The sequence below is a fragment of the Haliotis rufescens genome, unplaced genomic scaffold, assembly GCF_023055435.1.
Source record: "Haliotis rufescens isolate VD_foot unplaced genomic scaffold, xgHalRufe1.0.p SCAF_6, whole genome shotgun sequence".
Classification (NCBI taxonomy): domain Eukaryota; kingdom Metazoa; phylum Mollusca; class Gastropoda; order Lepetellida; family Haliotidae; genus Haliotis; species Haliotis rufescens.
In genome coordinates this window covers 11,746,368-11,773,508 of record NW_025964334.1, presented here as the reverse complement: position 1 = coordinate 11,773,508, position 27,141 = coordinate 11,746,368, and the positions used below count along the sequence as shown (strand labels likewise).

The 27,141-nt window shown below is 38.7% G+C and overlaps 1 protein-coding gene and 1 long non-coding RNA gene across 3 annotated transcripts in view; one reads left to right on the top strand and one right to left on the bottom strand.

Annotated features, from left to right (window-relative positions):
* Positions 1-24,965, top strand: part of LOC124120129 — a 69,903-nt gene extending 44,938 nt beyond the window's left edge. The window contains exon 4 of the long non-coding RNA XR_006858786.2: positions 24,462-24,965. This is a non-coding gene — a long non-coding RNA (uncharacterized LOC124120129). The remainder of the gene's footprint in view (positions 1-24,461) is intronic.
* The window catches only part of LOC124120128 (uncharacterized threonine-rich GPI-anchored glycoprotein PJ4664.02-like), a 94,836-nt gene extending 69,749 nt beyond the window's left edge, over positions 1-25,087 (bottom strand). For both annotated transcript variants that reach the window (XM_046482877.2, XM_046482878.2), the window contains exon 1: positions 24,964-25,087. In XM_046482877.2, the coding sequence (XP_046338833.2) occupies positions 24,964-25,063 (100 nt within the window). In that variant the 5' untranslated portion in view covers positions 25,064-25,087. The remainder of the gene's footprint in view (positions 1-24,963) is intronic.
* Positions 25,088-27,141: the final 2,054 nt, after the last annotated feature.

Sequence of the window (27,141 nt, the reverse complement as noted above, 5' to 3'; positions counted from 1 at the left end):
TTGTTTGTTTGTTAAAAAAGTGTTTGTTGTTTAACACCAAACTCAGCGATATTCCAGCTTATGACGGCAGTCTACCACTAATTGACTCTGGACCAGACAATCCAGTGATTGACATCACGAGCATCGATCTACGCAACTGGGATACGTCATGCATCAACCAAGTCAGCGAGCCTGACAACCCGATCCCGCTTGTCGCCTCTAAGCATGGGTTGCTAAAGACCTATTCTCTACCCGGATCTTCACGGCTCACATCTCGCAATACAATACATGACACTCCAATCTATATATCGATTCATGTTTCTATTATGTATTGTAATATTTTAAAAACTGTGCAACAACTCGGCCTGTATCCAGTGGTATCTGTTCCACAAAGAAAACTGCTACACCTGATCACATAAATGACACCAGAACCAGCCCGAGTAATCAGTCGTGAGAGTTACGCTCAGATGGCATGATCTTGTGATAACCGGCCACATGGAAGATAGACATTACACTTAGAAGGGACACAAGTCAGTATCACGATATGCATCAATACGTGAGTCAGGCATATCATCATCAGACACTCTAACAAGACCTGCAGACGGATGTGATTCACATGAACCACGAACCACATGAATTCGTTTGGATGTGTGCAGTCTGTACCCAAAACATGCCTGAAGTGTACATGCCTGAACTTGTATTTGTGTTATTTTCAGTACATTTTAGTCTTAGCATGTGGACAAGTATAATCTCAATCTCATTAAAATTAGATCTCAGTTCTCTTTACCGCTAAACACAGATCTGAGGACATCCCATTACAGGTCATGTCAGACCGACCTTGCGCGAACTTTGACGGACCAATGCAATGACCAATCAGAAGGCAGCTTTCTTGTGCTTTATGGAACTAATTTCAAATTGGTAACTATGCTTCGAAACATATTTCGACAAATTCTCGATTACAAATTTGAAACCTGAACAAAAGAACATTCTGGAATGACTAATAGATGATCTAGATTGTATGAATTACAACAGTCGTTAACCCCGTAACTATCGTTCGGAGTTTTCGAGGTTGCATGATTAGAAATCACATTCCGACTGTCACTTTCATAATCTGGTAAGCTATGCTCTGATTGGTCGGATGAAAGGTCGTTCTGACGTGACCCCTAAAGGGATGTCCGTCCTCAGATCTTTGTTTAGCGGTAGCGAGAACTGAGGTCTGATTTTAATGAGATTGCTATAATCTTGTTTTAGAAGATCCGAAGACATTTTACTAGATTCATGCAGTGGACTAGTGGCTAAGGTCGCAGACTGTGAATGTGATTTCCTTCCTATGGTGATGCTTGGGCCAATAAATGCCGTGATACAGGTTGACTGGTCCTCTATCTTACAGTCCGTGAACCATATTTTTTTCCCACCTTTGCCCAACCCATACTTCAATGCTACAGCCCTCAATGAAACAAGTCTAGACTTTACACAGGTTCTGTTTAACTCCCAACTCACTCGGGGGCTCTTTCTCAAATGAAATGTAGCTGCTTGTTTCTTTCAAAATTAAACATGCCACTAAAGTGTTAAAGAACACACAAGTCTTTAATATAACATGGCCTGACAAATTAACCTTAGTAATATGAAAGAATTGGGTGTTCATTAACTTCTTGTGAGTAGCTTGTTTTTGGAGAATAACCATTATTCTAAGTGACTGGTAGTGAGGCAAGCTTGGATGAAAATGAAAAAAATGTATTAATTAGGCCTTTACAGGTTTGGAAGAGGGAAACTTAATAATCTGACAAGTTGACTCTTCAGAAGTAATAATATCCAATAAAGGTCGCTTATTGAGTTCTGAGTAAATCTGCCATTGGGTGTCTCATGCCATTAACTTATTATGTGGTGCCCTCACTGTTTTTGTAATTGGTTTTGATCAGGTTTCAAGGATCACTTGTTAAAGACTCAGTGAGCCTTTAATGTTAAAGCTAAGTATGTTTCTCCTAGCATGGTAACAACTCAAGCACATATTCTACATAGGGCATGCCTGACTTTCTGACTTTCTGGGCTTGTTCCCGACAAGGCTGAAGGTAGAGGTGTCTTCACGTCAAATGTTCAGCTCAGGAAATCCCATACACCAAACTACTGACACATGTAACAAATCTACCATGACGTGTTACAAGTACAGAGATTTATTTCGGCTGAAATATTTCTGTGCGACGTGTACATCCATGTTATGAGTGCAGTCTGACTTTCAGTATGAAACAGTGTGTGAATAGGGACAATAGTGACGTGACAAGGAAGTGATGTCACATCAAGACATTATGACAGGCCAGCCATCAACTTGTGTGGGTTTTTCCCAAGAAGGGGATTGGCATCTCATGTAGTCAGGTTCAACAAACAAGTAATGATAAAGTTGTTTTATTACCCTACACAGAGATTTTACACCCGTGGAGATTCGGCTAAGAATAGGTCTTCAGCAACCCATGCTTGCCGTAAATCATTGTAAAATGCAACTATGGTAGTCGTAAGAGGCGACTAACAGGATTGGGTGGTCAGGCTTGCTGACTTTGTTGATGCAGGTCATCATATCCCAATTGTGTGGATCGATGCTCATGATGTCAATCACTGGATTGTCTGGTCCAGACTCGATTACAGACCGACATCACATAGCTGGAGTATTGCTAAGAGCGGCGTTAAACAATTAACAAGGTGAGGTGAGGTGAAATTGCGATTAACGTCGCGTCCAAGATTATGGCACTTATATAGCGACGTGCATGCACGTGTGTGTGGGGGGGGCTGCTTGTACAAGTTCGGACTGATGCTGATTTATAGTGCTAGCTCACTGAGATGCCATGCCGCAGTTTAACATGCATACACCACTCAGACACAGTATACTGACTCCCAGCCGACCAGTCCTTGTTTTAGCCCCTTAATGCCGAGCGCCAGACAGGGTAAGAACAAGTACCATCTTTTAACATCTTTAGGTAAGACGCGGCTGGGGATCGAACCCCGAACCTTCCGCTCTCCGGGCTGACGCTCTACCATTAGACCACGGAGGCGGTCTAAACAATAAACAAACAAACAAACAGGACTTTTGAACTGATGTTAATATGCAGGTCAAGAGGAGGGACACAGGAATGGACACACACCTTTTTGAAGCAGTCAGTAAACATTTATACATTCAAAGCTCTTAAAGGCAAACAGGCAAATTAAGAGTAAACATATGACAATAAGACTAACTCATTTGGTGCGTCATTATTCAACAAAATTACTAAAAGCAAACAGCAAAATCACAAAATGCACGCCTCATATTCCTAAAAGACGTAGGCTCATTTGAATATTGTAATGCATTGGATTGGTGTTAACATGATTAAGTCCTTGAACTTGAAATGTTAAAAAGGAACATTTAATTCCAATTACCTGACTTCCACTTCTATGGGAATCAAAGATTTGCTTTATTTTTATACCAAATTACAGGATACTTAATGTATGGCTGCTAAATTATTTTGTTCAGATGCTTTTAAAAAACTGGAATCCCAGAATTATGGTTGGTCTCAGGACATTCATCGAAGTGAGTGAGTGAGTGAGTGAGTTGGGTTTAACGCCGCTTTTAACAGTATTCCAGTTATATCACTGCGTGTCAGCTTAATGTGGGAGGAAAGCCCGAAGTGATGCAGGTCTCAGACGTTTACCACTTCGGTGAAACCCACCAGCACGGGTATGGTGCTGACAAACCTAGAAACATAATCAGGGCGAACCGGGATTCGAACCCACAATCATAGGTTTCTGGCGTGCCCAAGGGACGCAATTCTGCAGTGCGAATCGCGGCGCCTTAAACGACTGGGCCACCCGTGCCCCCTCATCGAAATGAAAAAGAGCTGTAACATGTTAAACATGAAACCAGGCCACGCATCCACCTAAAGCCTTTAAAAAAGTGTAAAAGAAATTATAAAAACGTTGTAATCTATTAAGAGTTGAACTTAAAAATAGGGTATCCAAGTTACCATAGCACAAGAATGTTCATCCACCAGGCCCTGTGCTAATTATAAACAGTGACTTCCTTGTTTAGAACTAAACTTAAGTGAAAAAATCAGAAATGGATAGACTGAACTTTGAGTGAATCTCTCTACAATGCTCTAAGAAAAGAAATTTCAGTTAAATTTAACATTTATCAAGAGCTGTTTAGAGGATGATATCCGGCCCCATGTCTGCAGTCTGCAGCATACTTTGTATTTCATTTCTATTGTTACAGTTGCCACCCCACCCTGGGGCCACCATTTTAAAACAAGGAACCTTGGGCTGGGATGAGTCCAAATTTACTACCCGGGCACACAACCCCCTATAACCTGACCCCCCTATTACCCGACCGTCCCCAGGTACCCGCTGTAGGTCTCAAGAGATTGGTACAAAATGTCCGATAAGGAATAGTTTGAACAGAGCCCTGGGAAAAAGTATTTAGGTACACTATCAAACGATCTGGTCATGTAAAACTGAAGTTGATTGAAGCTGTATCTATATTCAAAAATATATGTGAGAATAAATGCGTGAATAGTCTGAAAGAAATGTGTACAATCGTGACTTGCAGTGTATTCAAGTAGTTTGAGATAAATTTTGTTATTAAACAATATGTCATATGACTAATCACGGGTCTGGTTAGTCCTGTGGGTACCCGGGTCCTACTCAGTAACCACCCGACCTGAGTACCCAGTCCTACTGGAACCCCCAAAATCCATTGCCAAGATTTGCCAGGACCCACAACAGACCTACGTAAAGATTCCTAGACCTGTCAGTTAATCAAACAGTGATACGTTTACCGGAGATATGTATCCCAGGGACTTCACAGGGCATACCACTGCATCCACTCTCAACTGTATGCAACAGGATCCAACATCTTGCTTCCAGTAGAACCTTTCCCCAAACAAAAGGCATGCCCTTTCATTCAACATCCTCCTCCCGATCACCATCCATGACATTTCAATAACTAATGATATCTTCATTGAGTGGGTGAGTGAGTTGGGTTTAACGCTGCTTTTAACAGTATTACAGTTATATCACGGCGTGTCAGCTTAATGTGGGAGGAAAGCCCGAAGTGATGCAGGTCTCAGACGTTTACCACTTCGGTGAAACCCACCAGCACGGGTATGGTGCTGACAAACCTAGAAACATAATCGGGGCGAACCGGGATTCGAACCCACAATCATAGGTTTCTGGCGTGCCGAAGGGACGCAACTCAGGCTACCGATAGTTTACCATGAATAATTAAACATTTGAACCAAACACTCTTGAAGTAACTAAGTTAAAAGACTACAAACATACTTTACAAGCTTCAAATTCTTTCTTGATGAAAGTGCAAGTACTTCCCTGCATAAAAATGGGGGCATGTTCCCACTGATGGCGGCCATGTTTGCTTCCAGACTGCGCTGTGTGTCTGGTTTCCAATAAACTCAGTTGTCCTGCATTTCTTGCCCTGTACTTCTCTTAAGGTTTACTGTGCAGCTCCTTTCAACAAAGTTTCAAAATCCAAGCATTGGGTGAATGTTGTTTTACAACCGTCAATCAATACACCAGCTGTATCATGGCAGCCTGTAAATAATCACGCCTGAACGAGGCAAACCTGTGATTGATATCATGAGCATCATTCCACGTGGGACAGGCATGATGAGGCAATCAACCTTGTCACCGAGCCGGACCGCCGATCCATTCAGTTGATTCTTATGGCTACGATAAGTTACTGGGAGCAAATTTTACCCAGGAATCTGAAACCTAAACACCCAGTCTCACATCATTTTATTGTTCCCTACAGAGAAACAAACTGCTACATGATGTGTTCCCTTCTGTGAATCCTTCTCTGTGTATGTGATGAAGTACACCACCATGCATATTCCTAACAAACACTCATGCTTCATGTGAATCAGATCCATTGACAGTCACACTTTGTCTCTTCCATGTTTATTCCTTCAGTGAAATGAACACATAAGTATATAAATGTCTATATTTTGTTATTTGCCGGTGTTATTTATTGTTAAACAATGATTGTAACTGTATTACATTGTTTCTGTTGAGATTCAGGAGAAGTTCATAGCACTGTATTTGGACAACGATTAGTTGGCAAGAACGTAGTACTTTTTAATGTAAGCAGTGGTGAGGAAGTAGTTATACTTAGATGCTCCAATTATCTGTAAACTTCTGGAATAGCATGGATGGATTTCAAGTGTCATAGAAACCTGTGCAATATATCCTGTGATGTTCCAGGACTGGTCAAGCACTGTGTAGAAAGTGCTGGAAGCTGGTAAGACTATAGTAAGTGGAATGGGCTCATGCCTGTTATCTCACATTTCATCTGACATTACATCAAGAACAGCTTTTGTGTGAAGATCACTTGTCACCCCCCTGGATTCCTAGCCTAGGCCTGACATCTTGGAAAGGTGAATATTATTATCACTGAACTTTTTGATATCACCACTGCCATCATATTTTGTATTTGATGCTGCCATTGAATATTGTACTACCACTCAATTGCATACTATTGCATGCAATTGTTGTGCAGTAATTTGTATTGATTTGTAAACCTAGTTAACTGTGTAATACAGTTGTCGATTGTATACCATTTGTTGGTTCTTTTAAGAACAGATTTCTGGGTTAACAAATTGTAACAATTTATATATCAATTTGTTTTTTCTAAGCCTAATTCTTAATGTGGATGAAAATCTAATAATTAACTGACTGTAGCCTAAATTTTATCTTAAATCTATTTTGACCACTTTACTATTTTGACAAAAAATTCGAAAATCAAGCGGAAGAAATGGCTAGTGAACTATATTTCCAATGTGTTGCACATTTCGCCTCTGCGGAGATATCGACAAACCCAAAACATAGCATGATTATGCGTCATCATTCGCAATCTGTGTTCGATATCGAGCAGTTATAATCATAATATATCGCAAAAGATATCCACCGTTACCATGGTAATGAAATTATACAACAGACTTTCTTCACATTATCTACATTATCTCAGTCATTATTTTCACGAGTTAGTTTCTTCTTCTCTTGAACCACATATATTATTAATCATAAAGACCAGTATTATGCAAGCCCCATATCTCCAGGAACAGGTGAAGGTCACCTGAGAAGGTTTATTCAGGATATTGTATTGTATTGTATTTCATTACTGTGTTTATAAATGGATCAATTTTTCACACAGTGCAATGGAATACTCCATGTTAAGCAGCATCAACTGGCTTTATTTCCAGGGAACTGCCTCTTGTTTGGACATATTTATATAGTTGTTCTTGGCACCTTTCGAACAGGAACCCTTCAAGTCAGAAGCGGTTATTGGGACAATTATAGTGACGAGTGAGTGAGTGAGTGAGTGAGTGAGTGAGTGAGTGAGTGAGTGAGTGAGTGAGTGAGTGAGTGAGTGAGTGAGTGAGTGAGTGAGTGAGTGAGTGAGTGAGTGAGTGAGTGAGTGAGTGAGCGAGCGAGCGACAATGGGATTCAGACCCATGTGGAGAATCGAACCCTGGCCATCAGCATGACATTGTTTGTGTGTAAAATTAGGGTGATCGTCAAGTGGATTAAAATACATCATTCAATTTGAATTTACAAAGGAAATTGATTCTGAAATACTATAACTAAATCGGCTGTGACTCCCAGAACCTAGACCCCAGTGGTTGGTATTTACTTTTCCTGGAGGAAACTTAGACACTGACCATGATTTATGAGTAAGAAATTAACCATTTTTATGGGCAACAAGGTCTTTTTCATCCATAAAATTTCATGCCTCATCATTTTCATAACTTCTAAATGCCTAGCAAAAACTTATCAGTGATTAAGAGGAGTATTGAATTTTCAAACAAAGCAAATCTAGAGAATACGTCTTAACACCGAACAGTTAACATGATGCAAAGATGGTGATGTTTATTTGACAACCCTGTCACATCTTGTGTAACAATTGAATAGCTCACACTCCCTCAGATTACACAGCAAATACTCGGCAACAGTATGAAACCACTGCCCTGAAATGGCTAAACAAGTAAAATAAATTCAATTTCCACATTCTCTCCTTTCCACGGACCTTGATACAATTCCGCTGCCACAAATGTACTTTAAAGAATAAATCTAACAAGGGCTGGGTAAGTGTAAATGTAGGTTAACATGGTTAAGAAATATACATATAGATAATAAATAAAAATATTCTAAACATTGAGTCATATTTTGCTTAAGTAAATGAAAAAATGTTTGCTCATCATCATGTACATGAAACTTTAAAATCAAAATTAATTTCATAACCAGATTCACCAACAATTATTTGATTTATTTCTTAATTTCTATATTTCTTTATAGAAATAGTATTAAGGCAAGGTAAAAGGGGGTTTAACATCACATACTGAACCTAACGTACCTACCATATTGATTGGTGAGGGTATAGGTGTGCATTCAAGATTATGGCACCAAAACAGAGATGTGCGTGCATGCGTGCATGCGTGCAGGCAGGCGGGCGTGCATATGTCCGCTTGTACTATTCCAGACTTGTTTGTTTTATCCTCCTAGCCCACTGGCATATGCCAAAAGTTAACATGGATGCCCCACTCAGACACACTGACTCCAAGCTGACCATTCCTTGTTTTAACTCCTTAACTCTTTCAACACCGCAGGCAAGTAAAGCAGCCAAGAAGTCATGATACAAATATGTAGTTTGTAAGACTATTTAACATGTCATGAAAAGTTTTCTTTCAAAGGATCTCCTTCAATGCCCAGTGCAAGGCAGCTTACCAGCAAATACAGATCTAGACGCTCTGTCCACTCTGACCAAGGAGGAAATCACCTCCCTATAAAACTCAAGCGATAGCCTTATACATCAGTACACAGTCTTAGAAAAATTCAGAAATCAACAAGCGCAGTGGTAGAATTTCAAGGTCACAGATCAAACAAATCCATTGCATTTCAACAGTGTTCAACATTTGTTCTGTTTTTATTTCCAATGTGTTCACTACAAAAATTGATGTTCTTTTTAGGCCCCAAATCCATCGCTCCAATCTGACATCATGTTTTATGGGTTTAAAATGGCATCATCAGGATATTAGGTCGATAATGATTACGATGTCATTTCTTCGCGACATTGGCAGGAACCTCAAATATATGCCCAAGTCGAGCTAACACAAGCAAGTCTGAGACTTTGCATAATCCTTCATCAAATCTTAAGCATGACATGAATGTTACTGTACTGTTTTTATTCACCAAACTTTGGCAACATACACTTGACGAAATCAAATAAAAATCGTAAATAATCTCACGGAACTGATCAAAAAATTAAAATAATGCCATATTCCTTTCTAAACCAACAAACATTTGGCATGTATCATTATCTGGTATCAGACCTAATCCCTAATGATCTTCTCTGGATGCAAACCATCAACTACTTACAAGTTAGCAAATAAACTTGCAGGTCTGTTTTCTTTGAAAAGCTATTCGGGGAAGAAGAGAGGATCAGCGAAAGTGTCATGTCATCGACCAGGTCACCCAATGTTGGTTCAGCAAACCAACCCTTCCCTTCAGCAAATGGGTCTGATGCAAGCGAATCAGTTTGTACAACAATAGACGTGTGCTTTCCTATCTGGCAAGATCGGGACGCCAACAGGAAATCTGGGGACGGGGAGGAGCGTAACTCTGCTAATTAAACCTACTCTGTCTGGGATTATCATCAGGTGTTAACAACAGGTGGATTACATGGACATAAGACTTGAGCGTTTTTATCAAAGCCATTGGTTTCAACAAGAAAGGCGTCAATGGCCGATCGAGCCTCTGGAAGGTGTCTTCTGTTAAGTTTTTTTTTCAGGGCTAGTGGCCAAGGGTCTTCGTAATAATCTCAGCCTCGAGCCAGGGCAGGTACTTCCTATCGTTTCATCTTGACTGGAAATATTGTTTGCTCATAAGGCGTTGGAGTTAGGTCATACATCATGGTCAATAGTACAAGGATGTAAAGGATTAACCTGAAGATTAAAGAGGAGCCTGAGGCCTGTGAATGTTGTTTTATGATACAGTCAGCACGATTTCAGCTATTGAGTGAGTGAGTGAGTTGGGTTTTATGCCGCTTTTAACAGTATTCCAGTTATATCACGGCATGTCAGCTTAATGTGGGAGGAAAGCCCAAAGTGATGCAGGTCTCAGACGTTTACCACTTCGGTGAAACCCATGAGCATAGGTATGGTGCTGACAAACCTAGAAACATAATCAGGGCGAACCGGGATTCGAACCCACAATCATAGGTTTCTGGCGTGCCCAAGGGACGCAACTCTGCACAGCGAATTGCGGCTCCTAAGGCGACTGGGCCACCCGTGTCCACATTTCAGCTATTGATTGACAACAAAAAACAGTGATGCAAATAACTGAGTGAGAAGGTAAACCAGTGGTTGACAGCATGATTCTTGTTTGTTTGTTGTTTAACGCAGCACTCAGCAATATTACAGCTATATGGCAGCTGTCTGTAAATAATCGAGTCTGGACCAGACAATCCAGTGACTGACATCATGAGCATCGATCCGCGCTATTGGGATAAGATGACATGCATCAACCAAGTCAGCAAGCCTGACCACCTGATCCCGTTAGTTGCTTCTTACGACAAGCATGGTTGCCTTTTACCCCGGTTCTTCACAGGTCTGACAGCATGAGCAATGCTCCAAATAACATGAAGTAACCAGCCAGCCTCATTAATTAATTAATTAATAATTATTGCTAATGTGGTCAGACCATTTGGTGTATACTGTCGTATATCACTTTGCAAGCGTAACCACTAGGCAAAGGGAGATTAGGTATGATATGGTCCAACAGTGTACTTGAGGAATTCTCAACCAACTATTCTCTTAGACTAACACTTAGACTCTGAAATAATAATATTTAAGATGTTTTTTTTCGTTAATTTCTTTTATATATATATATAATAGAAAGGAGCTCAGAGAAGCTCTTCAAGAAATTTAGACTTGCTTCAGTATTGTAGACTTGCTTGGGACATTACGTATATTTTTGTTTTGGGGTCTGCATGACAGACAACTGTTCAAGTTTATTCAGCAATTTTGAAGTTTTTCATTCAAAATCAAGGAGACTACTTGAATAATTGAAGGTCATATTGATTTAGGTTGTCAGACATGAGTTGGTACACAATGAAATAAAATACAGGGGAGATAAGAACCAATAAGCACCCCTAGACTGACTGTAGAGAGGCTGCAATCTAATACTTGCAGCGGTTTATATTGGATTCCAAACCTATACCAATGGCAAGCAAATTGTGAAGAAAATGTATTATTTTCAAATTCGGGACATTTTTAAAGTTCTTATTTTCTTAATTTCATAAGTATTTTAACACTGTATTTTAACATTACCTTCTAAAGCAGTAACATTCTATTAAATATCAAAGTCTCTTCCGTCCTATTGGGCAAGTGAAGATCTGGGATAGAATAGGTCTTCAGCAACCCTAATGCTTGCCATAAGAGGCGAGTATACTTGTCGTAAGAGGCGACTAATGGGATCGGGTGGTCAGGCTCGCTGACTTGGTTGATGAATGTCATCGATCCTAATTACGTTGATCGATGCTCATTTTGTCAATCACTGGACTGTCTGGTCCAGACTTGATTATTTACAGACCACCGTCATATAGCTGAATATTGCTGAGTGCTGCATTAAACAACAAACAAACAAATCTTTCCTATTGGTCGAGTTATCAGTGAAATACATGTCACCTTGACCATGTTGACCTAGCCATCACACTGGTTATAACTTTATTAACCATGTCAGCATGAATTGGGAAAATGTTTTATTTCCATTTGGGAATTTAATGACTGACATTTGCTGGAGACTTGGGGCTGAACATCGGCCTCTGAGCTGGTCAAAGTAAACCCCTTTGCATTTCATGGTTTACAAGCCTTCTGACAAGACATCAAATATATAATCTCACGTCAACATTTAACATATGTATGCACTCTTTTAAGAGCTGGTCTAGATAAACCCCTTTGCACTTCATGGTTTACAAGCCTTCTGACAAGACATTAAATACATAAACTTAACATTTAAAAAATGAATGCACTCTTTTCTGTCATCTTGTATATTGGATAGCAATGAGAAAAAATGTTTAAAATATATCTGCATTTCCTGAATATTTTAGTGCCTGCCATATATTTTAAATTGCTTCCGGCAAATATCCAGTCTGTCCTTTAAGATATGCCGAGATGATCATTAAAAATTTATGGCCCTCCCAGTCAAGCTGAATATGACATTTGAGCCCTGTAGCCTAACCGATATGTAACTGCGGCTTCCTGAAATACCAATCATGTCATGAATTTCCTGAACCTCTGGAACACATTGGGGTGTCATCCTTGGTGGGAACAAGCGTGTGAAGTTTCAGCTCCATTGGTTCTGTGTTTTATGAGATGTTGGAAGACACACAATCTTTTATCAAACACGGAACTACAGCTTACCACCAAGTTTCGGGTTTCTGAAGTTTTGGAGAAGATTGTTAAAGCTTTAAAGCTTTATTTAAAGCACAATTCAAGGATCGATGACATGTATCAACCAAGTCAGCGAGCCTGACCACCCGATCCCGTTAGTTGCCTTTTACGACAAGCATAGTCGTCTTTTACAGCAAGCATGGGTTGCTGAAGACCTATAATCTACCCCGGAATCTTCACGGGTCGATTTCCAGCAGTGAAACAGATTGGCAGTGACATAATAGAAGCCCCAATGAGTATTCGCTAATGCTACTTAATCAATCCCTGGAGCAGGGTAGGGCGGCACTTAAAGTTTGGAATCTCCTGAACATGTTGAAGAGTCCTGTGGAAATACTGTTCAAACCAGAAGTAAATCAATCAGTCATGATGGTGGATCACAGATTACATGACTGCTCTAAGGATCTACATACACTTCAATAGCCTTCAGCTACTGGCACATGAAAGCCTTATAAGGGATAATCAGTATTCGTTATAATAACGTTTTGACCTTAGACATGATCAAGGTTAGATGCTTTTATCACTTAACTCTGGGTCAGTAAGAGACAGACTTTTACAGATGTTCTTTAGGGAACTCACAAAAGGGTTCTGGTGTGCCCTTTGAAATTTTAGTGTGCCAACAAGAATACTTTTCAATAAAAACAAGAAATAGATTTTTGAAATTCTGTTCATTGAGGGTGTTGTTTCATATGTTTATCATTTTCTATGTGTTCGTTGAATTACTTGCATACAGTACAGTAAAATAATCAATGACTTCACATAACAAAAATCATCGCAAGTTATATTTATGAAAACAGTATGATTTCTAAATGTGCCCTTCAAGGCATAGGGATCTTAATTATTTTTACGGTGTCCTTCTAATATTAACTGTGTCCCTATGATTTTTAATAAATCTTTATGATATTAACTGTGTCCTTATGATTTTTAATTAATCTTTATTATATTAACTGTGTCCTTGTGATTTTTACTTTGTCCTTAATATTTTTTATTTGTCTTTATGATTTTCAATTTGTCCTTATTATATTAACTGTGTCTTTATGATTTTTAATTTGTCCCTATGATATTAAATGTGTATTTATGATTTTTAATTTGTCCTTATGATATTAACCGTGTCCTTATGATTTTAAGTTTGCCACTGTAACTGTAACATTTCAAACACTGAGTGTCCCTATAATCAACAATGTTCGAAACTTCCACTGTATTAGAGTGCCAAAGTCGTAATAGCATGGTTAAATTAGATTCCCACAACTAGAAGGATGTTTCACTTAGAAATCATATTTCATTCTTTAAAATCCCTTGTGCCAATGTTAAATAACAAAATCATAAAATGAACCAGTGTTTTCACATGTGGTAAGTAAACTGGACTAAAACTGGGGAAAATATTTACAAACCCGATGAAAAACAATTACTGATTATCGAAAACCATAACTGTACAAAAGAAAACAACAAAACATTAAATTATTTTTTTTTTACACAAAACCTGTGTTATCGACACCAATGAAATATGCGTAAATGCCTATAGGCAGAGAGATTGTATCGAATCTGGAGACTAGATTCTCCTACGTGAAACAGACATGAAACCTGCATCTGTTGTCACATTGACAGCTGGTGAGTGACAGGGTGACATGCCTTGCACAGATGTTTTACTCAATTTCGTGTTCAATATCGACTCGCTGAATCACCTGATGAAACAAGACTGACTGAATCATGTTATTTCAGCCAATCTTGTGATTAATCCTACTTGATGAAATGGGCGGGTCCGTGAGTAACTTTGGCCAGGCTTAAGACAAGGGGTACAACACATGTTCTGAAGTAGAGTCCTCGTAAAGTAAAGCACACCTACTGAATTGACAATAAATTCTTGTCAATATACATTATCATGGGTGTATATCTACTCTGTTAAGATGACATTCTATCATATGCCATGTGTGGCATTTAGCTTGATGACAAGGATGTCAATACCAAGCAAATAAACACTTCCATGCTAAAACACACTGACTCAAAACTTGTTCTTTAGACCGTAAACGTGGCATGGCAATAAATTATCATCTCTGATCTCATCAGATCTGCTACAACACATTGCAATAGGGGTATTCCATGTGAGTTTGGATTGTTAACATTAGGCCAGACCAACATAATTACTTGTTTTATCAATTTCTATCCCCAAATTACCTGTGGCTAATCATGTAATAGACGAATCGTAAACTTTCAATGACTCCAACTTTATTAACTTATCGAAACAATAATGTTATGGACCCTGTAGATCAGCATTTTAATTGTTTCAAACTTCCAAATATGTCAAATTAACAAGAAATTACTATGTATCAAATTACCATGTTTTCTGTATTAAGCACATTGATTCAAAAACTGCACACTGACCAACTTCTAGATCTATCTACAAGTCATCTTTACAAGCATCCACACTAAACCTGAACATTTTGATGACAGTTTGTATCATCTGGTGAGTAAAACACATTATATTCAGAAAATACAGCTGTGTAGAAAGTGTACATGTTAACCATGCAGAGATGGAGATCTGACTTTTTCATCCCAAGTGGTCCACACCTTAATTGACCCACCCCCCACCCCTCACACACACACACACACACACACACACACACACACACACACACACACACACACACACACTTATTACAGCAAATAAGGAATATATTTCATTGTTGCCTTACATTTCTCATACGTTTATCAAACCATTCCTTTTTTATTCGTCCCGTGAAGATCTGGGGTAGAAACTGGTCTTCAACAACCCATGCTTGCCACAAAAGGAGACTATGCCTGTCGTAAGAGGCGACTAACGGGATAAGGTGGTCAGGCTGTCAGGCTCGCTGACTTGGTTGATGCATGTCATTGTATCCCAGATGCTTGGATCGATGCTCATGATACCAATCACTGGACTGTCTGGTCCAGACTCGGTTATTTACAGACCGCCGTCAAATATTTGAAATATTGCTGAGTGCGGTGTTAAACAACAAACAAACAAATATTACAGCATTTAGTAAGGAATTTATTTTATTGTGGCCTTACATTTCTCATACGTCTATCAATCAATTACTTTTTTAATTCACCTATGTCGATCAAGAAGTTGCTGTAATGTTGACATTGATAAAATCAATATCATCTTAATTTGTTTAACATCAGATATGACATGTTATTGCTTACAATCAGGACAAATAGTACAACACACAATGAAGTAAAGAGTCATCATGGTATGCAATATATTATTAATAATAACCAGGATTTATTGGTAGTAATGAAACATTGTCATACATTGTTTAACTCATCCCAGCATGGCTGATGCTAATATCAGAACAGTGACAAAGTAGTATTAATGAATAAATTGTTCATTTATTTTATAAGGTTATGATTTGTAGAACTAATTTGCCTTCATATTAAGTTCCCAGTGTACATGATGAAACTATTGAAAGAGAAGGACAATAACTAGTAATATTTCTGTTGATAACAAAAATATTTTGTTTGGGTTTCCAACAAAGGACGTCCCAACTGTATCTCCAAGGATCACACTGTTGCTTGTTGTTACAGGGTCATGTTCATTGCATTCAGTAATGTTCATATAGAAAATAGATCCAACTAATGACATCTGATCCTAGTCATAAAATACTAAATAATGCATGAATGTTCCAGGGGTTAAGTTACAGGTTCATTGAAATGCGAGCCCGTGAGTTATAGAGGAAGAATAAAGGAAGACTTCTGTTATCTAACCCTAATCCATCAAAAATGCCAAATGAAATACTTGTCTTTTTAATAAACCCACACAACACCTGAGGACAGGAGGGTAGGCATGAAAATAAAAATCACTTTTTTTAAATAAAATAAATTAGTGATTTAATCTATTACTGAATTGTGCTTATTACTAATATAAGTGTATTAAGCTGTAAGGGGTAAGTTTTCTGGTGGAAATGCAATCTGTTCCCTAGTCTTTGCTTAAGCAGGCAAATGCCTTTTATTTTTTATTAGTTGTTATACAAAATAAAATGGCTCAAAATTCAATCTAGGTGCTTAGACATGTTAGAAAAAACAACAAAATTCAACTTTCAGATTAGTAAAGCTACTCCTGAATCTAAAATAAACAAGTTTAAACATGACAAAAAATACCGAAAGATAATCGATTGGTTTTGTTGCTAGAATAAGAATTTATATGCATTATTCACATTTTTTATTAACAGCGCAACAAGTATCACTTTGTTTTCAATTTCACCTAGTTGTAAAACAGAGTCGGACAAAATATTTCGATAAAAGAATTCTAATTTCACAGGTTTTATGGCGATCAGTCTCATTAATCATATAAAAACAATACATGGCTTAACAGTGTATTTTGTAATAAAGCATTAGTAAGCATTATCATGATTAATATTAGCCATTAAAACGGCTAAAACATGACAGGCAAGTCCATAAAACATTAATCAAATTGTTCTGGCCTACAATCAAACTTTAAATTCAAAACCCATTTACTTCATTCCACTATAAACATCATAAGAAATATCAGTTCCTTAATTAACAGGAGAGTGCCAGAAACCCCTTAGATCAATAGCAATTCCACAAGAACCCCTAGAACTACTAGGCATACCGACTTGAAGACATTGTAACCAGAGCGTGCCTGAGTTAATCCATTCTGGTAGATTTTGTCACGTGACCTAACAGCACTAGGCATGAAGGGATGTGTTTGGGGATTGGAGCGTGACAACATTGAACAGAGTGATGTGTAACTGGTTGATTCATCCATCAATAAAGACCTCCACTGACCAACTGACCAGCCTCTGCCTGAGTAGACATTGCAGTGAGTGAGTGAGTGAGTGAGTGAGTGAGTGAGTGAGTGAGTGAGTGAGTGAGTGAGTGAGTGAGAGTGAGTGAGCCTTGAACAGTATTTCCGTTACAACTATACAGTATGTCAGCTTCATGTGGGAGTGAGTGAGTGAGTCGGGTTTAACGCCGCTTTTAACTTCCAGTCTTCCAGTTTAGTAACCATCTGACGTGTCAGCTTAATGTGGGAGGAAAGCCCGAAGTGATGCAGGTCTCAGATGTTGACCACTTCGGTGAAACCCAAGAGCATGGGTATGGTGCTGACAAACCTAGAAACATAATAGGGCGAACCAGGATTTGAACCCACAATCATAGGTTTCTGGAGTGCCCAAGGGACGCAACTCTGCACAGCGAATCGCAGCAACTTAGACGACTGGCCCACCCGTGCTCCCCGCTTCCTCTGGGAGGTAAGCATGAAGTGATGCAGGTGTCAGACGTTTACCACTTTGGTGAAACCTACACGCACAGGTGTAGTGCTGACAAACCTAGAAACATAGTCTGGGTAATCCTGGGATTCAAACCCATGATCATGGGTTCCTGGCACATCTAAGGGACACAACCCACAACTTCATGTATGCTGATGATGACAAACAAATGTAGTTTTTCTACGTTTCGTGAATTTATTGAGAACATTCCAGAATTTCTCTACTTATTCCATGGTTAAGCATTAAGTTCTGTTCTAGGAAACCCAGATATGCTAGAAAATCTTGAAAGTGATTACTGTTGGGAAACATCAACCCATATAGAAGGACACAACCATATATGAATGATTTGTTTTGCAAAGATTTATAACAGTTGAATTAGGGCTGGGACGAGTCCAAATTTACTACCTGGGTACCCAACCCCCTATTACCCGACCCTACCCGGGTACCCACTGTACATGCTGTAGGTCTCAAGAGTTGGGAACACAATGTCTAAATGGGAATAGTTTAACTGTAGCCCTGGCAAAAACTGTTTAGATACATGTATGAAACCAGAGACTATATAATAGATATATACATGTATGAAACCAGAGACTATATAATAGATATATGGTCTCTTATGAAACGATCAAATCATGCGCACACTGAAGTTGACTGAAGCACTTTACTCAAGTCAAAAGGAATGTGTGCATAGTCACAAAGAAATGGGAACATGAGTGACTTGTAGTGTCATGTTAAACCACTGAGCTCTAGTGAGTTTTTGTCATTAAACAATATATCACGTGACTAACCACGGGTCCGGGTCGTACTGTGGGTACCCAGGTCGTACTCAGACCCGAGTACCCGAGTTACCCGTCCCAGTTGAATTATATCAAAGTTTTATTGATTTGATTTGAACATATTTTAAATTCAATGAATATGGATCGGTAAACAAGCGAAAAGGCTTATGTTAATACCTCTCCGGTACAAGTGATATTCATGAAGGCATTATACAAACCAGTACATGATGATAAACTAAATATGTTAACAAGAGCAAGTGATCATGGACAACAGTTTGGTGTAATGAGTAGAAACATTAATATATACACGGGATTTACAGTCTCAAGTTAGTTTAAACCTTTTGGAATGAAGTATGTACGAATGTACTGATTTTAAGATGTCTAGACAAGTAGGTTTTTTTTGTAAAATTAGCATTACCATTCAATATAGAGTTAAGATCAGCTCCCTCAGAGAAGGTGAGATGAAATGGGGTTTAACGTTGCGTCCAAGATTATTGCACTTATATAGTGACATCCATGTACATGTGTGTGTGTGTGGCTGCTTGTACTAGTCCGGACTGATTTATAGTGCCAGCACACTGAGATACCATGCCGCAGTTTAACATGAATACCCCACTCAGACACAGTATACTGACTCCGAGCCGACCAGTCCTTGTTTTAGCCCCTTAATGCCAGGCACCAGACAGGGTAACAACAAGTACCATCTTTTAACGTCTTTTGGTATGACGCGGCCGGGGATCACACCCCAGACCTTCCGCTCTCCCTCAGAGTAGAAGAATGAATCAGGTCTTACATCATTATAAACATGATAAAAGGGACAGGAAAAGAAACAGTGTGAGACATTTTCATACATGTATCCACAAGAACAAGCTGCATTTTGGGAAATGTGTCTTTCATATGGTTGTAGCGATCTAAAAGCCCATTGATGTGAAAGTTTTTACAGCGCTGAACGTAATGCTCAAAAACACCAAAGGATTTAAAGAAAAAACCTTTAAAAAATATCAGTTTCCTTCCAAAAAAAGCTTTATTCCTAAGTTGCCTGCCGCAGGGTCTTGCTTAAAACATCCGAGATTATTTCCGGCACTATAATCACATCGATGTCACCCTGACACGGATAAGTCAAGGCAACCTGTTTAACATACAGAAAATGTCTACACAAAACACAATGTCATAATAGCTGTGGTTCTATAGTTTACTGCCTACCCAGAATTGTCATAACTGGAAAATGTCAGTTAGTCCACACATGTACACTGTTTACCGTATTTTCTTGAGTATAGTGCGCACCCATGTATAATGCGCACCCCCCTCTAGCAGATTCAATATTTTGGAGAGAAAAAGAAAATTCGAATACCATGAATACCAAGCGCAGAAATTTTTTTACACCGTACCCCTTTAGCGAAGTCCGGCAAACGAACGGGTGATGAGAAACTTGGTCAGTACAAATTCGAAATTTGAGATAAAAAATCACCAGACATGCTGATTTACTGTTTAAATTGTATTTTTTGTTCTGCTAGGCATTGTACAGAACTAGCCTGAGGCATTTCTGATGCCCTTGTTTGAATATTGCCACTACTGTGTACCCTTGTGAAAACCACATAATCCTTCAGCTTCTGTAAATCATGCATGAAGCTTTTTAAGAGTGAAAACAAACACATCTAGTGATGGAAAATGTGTGCTGGTCATATAGGTGTCAGATTACTGACTGTTTAGTTCATTTATGAGACCTCATTGAACATGGGACGTCATGGACAAATATTTTAAGATTTTATTATGTGAAATTGAGTTTTTTATATACCAGGGGTTTAATCTAGGATTTTAAACTGAGTGCCCATGGCAGGCAAATTGGTAAAAAAAATCACTATTTTGTATATGTATATTATTATGTATTAACATTGGATTTTTTTAAATTTCAATTTGGGAAGTTTTAAGTACATTTGCTGCAGACTTGGGGCAACAGTTGATGATGGCGTCTGAGCAGGTCTTGATGAATCCCTGATATACTAGAAAGGAGTTCAGTGAATCTCTCCACTCAAACTGAACAAATCTAGACTTTACAAAGTATTGTCAAATTGCTTGGGAGTTTTAGAAATTATTGCCACTGCTGACCAGTCATTGTTTTATCCCCCTAATTCACAGTGCCAGTTACTGAAAAAACAAGCACCATCATTAAACGGCTTTTGGTTCAACGCAGCAACAATATTTCCTGATTTCCACATAAATAATCAGGGCAAGGGAAATGAGTGAGTGAGTATGGTTTTATGCCGCTTTTAGCAATATTCCAGCAATATTGCGGATAGGGACACCGGAAAATGGGCTTCACACATTGTACCCATGTGGGGAATCAAACACAAGTCTCCGGCGTGATGAGCCAACGCCTTAATCACTAGGCTATCCGACCTCCCCTTGGTGTGACAAAGGCAGGGATTGAACCACCAAAGAGGCTGTCATAGTAATTCGTAAAAGTAGTTAAATATGTTCTGAAACAACCTAAAGTTCATGTCATCTATGAAAGACTAAAATTATGTTCATTCTAAAAAAATAAATTTCCAAATTAAAATTAAAAAATAATGGGTAATAATTTGTTATGAAAACACAGTACCAAACAATACACCTTGCATTTCATATGACAACATACACACAAGATCAGACATATCAGCATTATTGTCTTGAAAAGTTTGTTTGTTTGTTTGTTGTTTAAAGCCGCACTCAGCAATATTCCAGCAAAATATGACAATGGTCTGTATATAATCATGTCTGGACCAGACAATCCAGTGATTAACATCATGAGCATCGATCGATGCAATTGGGATCGATGACATGCATCAACCAATTCAGTGAGCCTGACCACCCGATCCCGTTAGTCGCCTTTAACGACAGGCATAGTCTCCTTTTATGGCAAGCATGGGTTGCTGAAGACCTATTCTACCCTGGATCTTCACTGGTTGACAACCTCAGCTTGATAACTGACATTCCTGGGAGCAGCATGGCTCTTTTATGACTGTACTGTGTCGTCAAGACAAGGCTATTTAACGTGAGGCACTAATTGGACGTAACTTACGTGAGGGCTTCATTCAGAGCTATAGATAAGCTTTTCGTTATTGGATATTTTACCTAAGGGGGTTGATTTTGATTGTATCAATTTTTAAAGGGCATTCAATTTTTATTTACCCACCTGTTTCTTGACATTGGGGTATTTTAACTTGGAAACAATCCCTGTAAATCATTTAAAACTATGTGACTGGTATACCCTCTCCTGGAAGCCATTTTTGTTTGCGAAACCTAGTATTGTAAGGAATGCGCTTTTTTATAAAACACAAATCAGTGACTGTTAAAGAAACAACATGAACATTGACTAGGCCCAATGTTCTCTTCAGCATGTTCAGTCTGTATATTTGTTGCACAAGCTTTTCTGATTGTAACTGTCGGTAAGTGAATTGCAACATATATAACAGTTGTAATATACGCAATCGTTTCATCTAATGGTTGTAATATATGCATTAATTTTATTTTAATAGCATATTTATAGTTTTTGTTGCACATTTGATATGCTGGAATTTGATTTGTTTGCATATATCTGTTTATATATGCATATTTTATGCATAATACAGCTGATCTTGAGCTCTGTCTGTTTAATGTAAATAGCAAAAACTTTTCAATATTGAACCACTATGTCAATTCACATAAAAAAATAAAACATGATAAATTTGAGAAAAAATGTTTTGTATGAAGAGTGTTTATTTATTATAAAACATAGTCAGCAGAAGCGATATGTAGCGATATATATGTAGTGTTTTACAGCAATACATTATTAATTTATGTGACACTGGCAGCAGACCGGCCAATGTTTCAACTTTGATAAATTTATTATGGGACAAGGGTTCAACTTGGTTTTGGTTGGAACAACTGGGTTTTCATGTCAACATGAACCTGGTGCAAGTTAAATCAATGAACTTAAATCGAGCCCTGGGTATGACTGGTTTAATAGTAGATTATTACAATCATTTATCCACATAAATCAGAGAGCAGTTTCATTCACGATGATAGCATCAACACATTCTAGCATGAACTTGCCGCATGGCACCTTTTTCAGTAGACTCAGCGTTAATATTTGGACTATTGTGAGCTGAGATTAAATGGATAGAAAGGGATTTAATGGACCCGAGGCTTGTGGCTAAAATCATTACTGTTCTAAAATCATTTTCAAAATCAATACTGGTCCTAAAAGGGCCTACTGGAAGTTAACACAGATATTAGTAGGTCCGGTGATACTGGAAAATGCTGATGCAACCACCAATCCGACCCCCCCCCCCCCCAACACACACACACAAACACACCCCACTTCAATTAAATGTTTGTCCCTTATCATTAATTAGTTCAAGTATGTCATTGTCAAGTTCACAATTACTGGAGCAGGTTTACAGAGCTACCACTTCCTAGTTAATAGACATTCTGTAATATACCCCTGCCATTCACCTCACAGGGATGTAATCACCGGCACAATGTACATGAAACAAGCATCTATACAAGCCACACAGCATGTGTAATGCGTGTGTGTGACTGCATAATTCATACCAATACACATCAGAAGCTACAACAACAAACAGCAAGGAAAAAGGACTGCATTAAATCCTTCCCGCCACAGTTTGAAAGCTATGGGTTGTTAATTGCATGTCAATAGACTATGCCTGAGTGACACCCTGCTATTGACATTGTTCCATTGTGCTGTTACTGTTGTAGTCTGGATTTATTACATATTGCTGCAATGTACATGGTCTATATTTAAATGTGGAGGTCTCTCACACGCTTTTTCATGAGGAGCAGTGCGAGTTGATGTACTTTGTGTAACATAAAATATGAATAAAGATATTTCATAACTATTTCAAATACAAATCGAAAGCAGTGGACAGAAACCAACAGGGCAATATAAAAGTTATACCCACACAGATGTGCATTGTTGTCCAATGAAATACTTGGCATAATTGATATAACATAGGTGTGTGTGTGTGACTAAATTAGAAGTTAAAATTAGAGAGATGTGAGGTGTGAGAATATGAATAAAAATATTTAATATATATTTCAAATACAAATCTGAAGCAGTGAACAGAAACCAACAGCGCAATATAAATGTTATACCTACACAGATGTGCATTAATTGTTGAAGTTAAAATGAGAGAGATGAGGTGTGTTGGAGAGTTGGGGTGTGTGAGGTGGGGGGAAAGAATGGTGTGGGGTGTGTGGGAAATGGGGGGGTTGGAGGGAGGTGTGGGAGTGGCGTGAAGTGTGTGTGTGTGTGGGGGGGGAAAGGAGTAATGGGTGTTTTTTTGGGGGGGAGGTGGGCAGAGAGTGAGATTTGTGTTTGGGTGGGGGTAACACTGGTGCAGGGGTAGAGACTGGGGTAAGGGGTAGAGAGTGTGGGGTGGAGTGAGGTGTGTGTGTGTGTGTGTGTGTGTGTGTGGGGGGGGGGGGGTAGAGAGTGAGATGTGTGTTTGGGTGGGGGTAGAGACTGGGGCAGGGGCAGAGAGTGAGGTGTGTGTGTGTGGTGTGGGTCGTGGGGTAGAGAGTGAGATGTGTGTTTGGGTGGGGGTAGAGACTGGGGCGGGGGTAGAGAGTGAGGTGGGGTGGAGTGAGGTGTGGGCTTGGAGAGAGGTGTGCGAGGTGTGTGGAGTGGAGAGAGGCTCTTGGCAGTTGAGGGGGTCCATTAATACATCATAGGCGGGTGTTATTACAGTTCCTCTTGGTTACAGTATGTGAAACCAATATTTCCTTTACTTGATATACTTATATAAAACAAAGGACACACATCCCAAATTAATCACACAACATATCACAATGATTGTGAGAAAATTAACTCCATTTAATTTAGCATTAAAAATATTCCTTTATCAAAGTCTATCAAAACACCCCTTTAATAATATCTCAATTAAAGGTGTTATACCACTTCATATCTTCATTTGGTTATTTTTCAGTCAGCATGGCCAAACAGATAGCTTGGGACATGGATCGACCGCTCGAAGTGAGCTCAGTCTGGCTTATCAAGATCAATGAACACTAATCCGTCGCCTGCGCTTCCAATCTCAATTTCAAAAGGACACCGCTTGATATACTTTTGTTTTTCCTTATAATCTGAATAGGCAGAAAATGACAACATCAGGAGCTACCCACAGGTAGAAAATATCGATCTCATAGCATCAGAAATGTTACTGGATTATGAATTATAAATGGAAACCTTTACAATAACGTGATACCTTTTCTTCGTTCGACTTCAATTAATACAGGTATTCCCAATGATATTGTGTATGTTCAGAGAAGAAAAAATGACAATGTCATTTGGGGGACATGAATACCGACAGTGAAATCAAGTTCCGTGACAAGCGTATTACATGGAGAAGAAAGCAGAAGAACATGTATTACATGTTAAGTTTGGCAGCTCAAAATGAACATCATAACACGAGTGTCGACTTAACTCACCCGTAATTTCTTCCAGAGCAGGACTCGTCTCAAACTGTGCATTTCCTTGGATGATCAAAATTGATAGTAAGAATCCAAGAATAAAACGAAATATTTCCATTTTCGCAACTCAAAGGTTGTCATCACACGTGTAATAATATCCGACTCAATATCTCATCTTCCGAGTTGCTTTGTGACTATCAACATCCCTGCCGTCAAAATGACATGCGGCATGCGGTGCTCAAAGCTTCAGTCATCTATAAAGACACTCCCTCATACCGTATCCAGGCATTGTCCGGAGTGAAAAATGCGAAATCCGTTAAAGAGAAGTTAATGTGGCTCCCAGTTGTAACACAGGTATTAAACACGACCCACGAAGGGTTTTCAAAAGAGGAACGTTGAATCGCCACATCGCGCCGGCAGTTTTGTTTACATGTGTCAGCCGCGAGCAGCGCTCTGTGATTCTGAAAGGTTTCCCTCGCGACTAGCTTTTATGAAGTCGCGGCGCGCACCTGTCACATATCATTACCATGTTTCGAGTATGGTGGTCATATCACCAGCTCACACCAATAATATTTCATAAACTATCAATCTGTAGAAATATGAATGATTCCTTTTAAATAAATACGGAATTAGTTATTTTCATTGCAAATATTTAGCGGGTGCGTGACACGAAAGAAAATATCATCTAAAAAATGTATAGATTTTTCGGTTTGTTTTGTTGATTTTTTAAACATTGGAATGTATGCTTTCTGGCACATTTTGTGTACAAGTTTAAGCCAAGGGAAGGATTAAGGCGCTTAAACGGGACCTGACCCGCGAAAAGAATAAACCACACGTTCGTGAAAACTGTGGAGTATTTATACAGGACACGATGTCTTCACCATAAGACAAGCAAACATGTCAGAAAACGCAAAAAATAACTGTACCTGCACAAATAGTTCCATTTAAACCTAGTATCAGAAGTGTTTACACGTAGCCCCGACAAAAACATTGAACACTTTTTAATTACACGGAGGTAAAAAGTCCGTGTCGAAAGGACACTGCTAAGTTTACCGCTTGGTTTTTTCTCTCTGTACAAAAGAGTAAAATGTCATTTGAAGGTTAATGGGGTTTTTCTGTAGAGAAAGCCTCACTGGCGTACGATATCAATTTTTTTCAATCTTCTCGATTCATACTAATAAGTATTTAGTGTTTTGAATATTGTTCTATACATATTAAGGCAAGCTCGTGTTGTACATACCCCAGGAAGCCGAGAATGAAATTCGAGTGCACACTGATCAATTGACCTAGGTTATGATAATGTACAGCCATGGACATTCATTATTATTATCATTATCATTATTATTATTATTATTATTACCGTATTCGACGTAATAAGCGCCCCGCTCTTATAAGCGCCCACTAGTGAACAATCCCCAATCCACCCCTTCTGAATGATCAATGTACAAAAGACTTATTTATTCGTGTATAATACGCACTCGTGTGTTATATGCACCCTTAATTTTTGGCAATTAAATTTTGGAAAATTATTTCTGTCGTACATAAACATTTCAGGCTGTCAGCATAAACCACGAAATTTACGATCTTTCAACTCTGTTTTTCCCCCACCAAAATAATATTCTAATAAGAGCCCCCTATTTTTAATTTTGAGAGCGCCCTAGGCGCTTATTACGTCGAATACGGTATTATTATTATTATCATTGAAGATTTTAACATAATCACAATTAATGAAAATAAATCAATAAACCATAGTGAAAAACTATCAACCACAATTCATCACACTTTACTGTTCTGAAAGCATAATCTCGTGGGGACTCAGGGTTAGAAATGGTCACCAACAACTTGTGATGGTCGTAAGAGAATACTTCATGTATCGGGTGGTTTAACACGCTGACTTGGTTGATTGTACCTAGATTGCGTCGTACCCCGATTGTGTGGATCGTGCTCATAATATCAATCATTGGATTGTCTGGTCCAGGGTCGAATATTTACAGGTGCCCGCATATAGCAGGGGTATTTTCTACTACGGCGTTAAACAAAACAAAATCAAGAAAATCGAAACGTATATTTATTTCGCCTCACGATTTGACATTATATAATTATAATATTATATGTATACCAGTATTATGCCTAAACAAATTTATCAAAACAATTTCTCTCCAATACTGTAAATGGTCATCTCGTGGTATACATGTA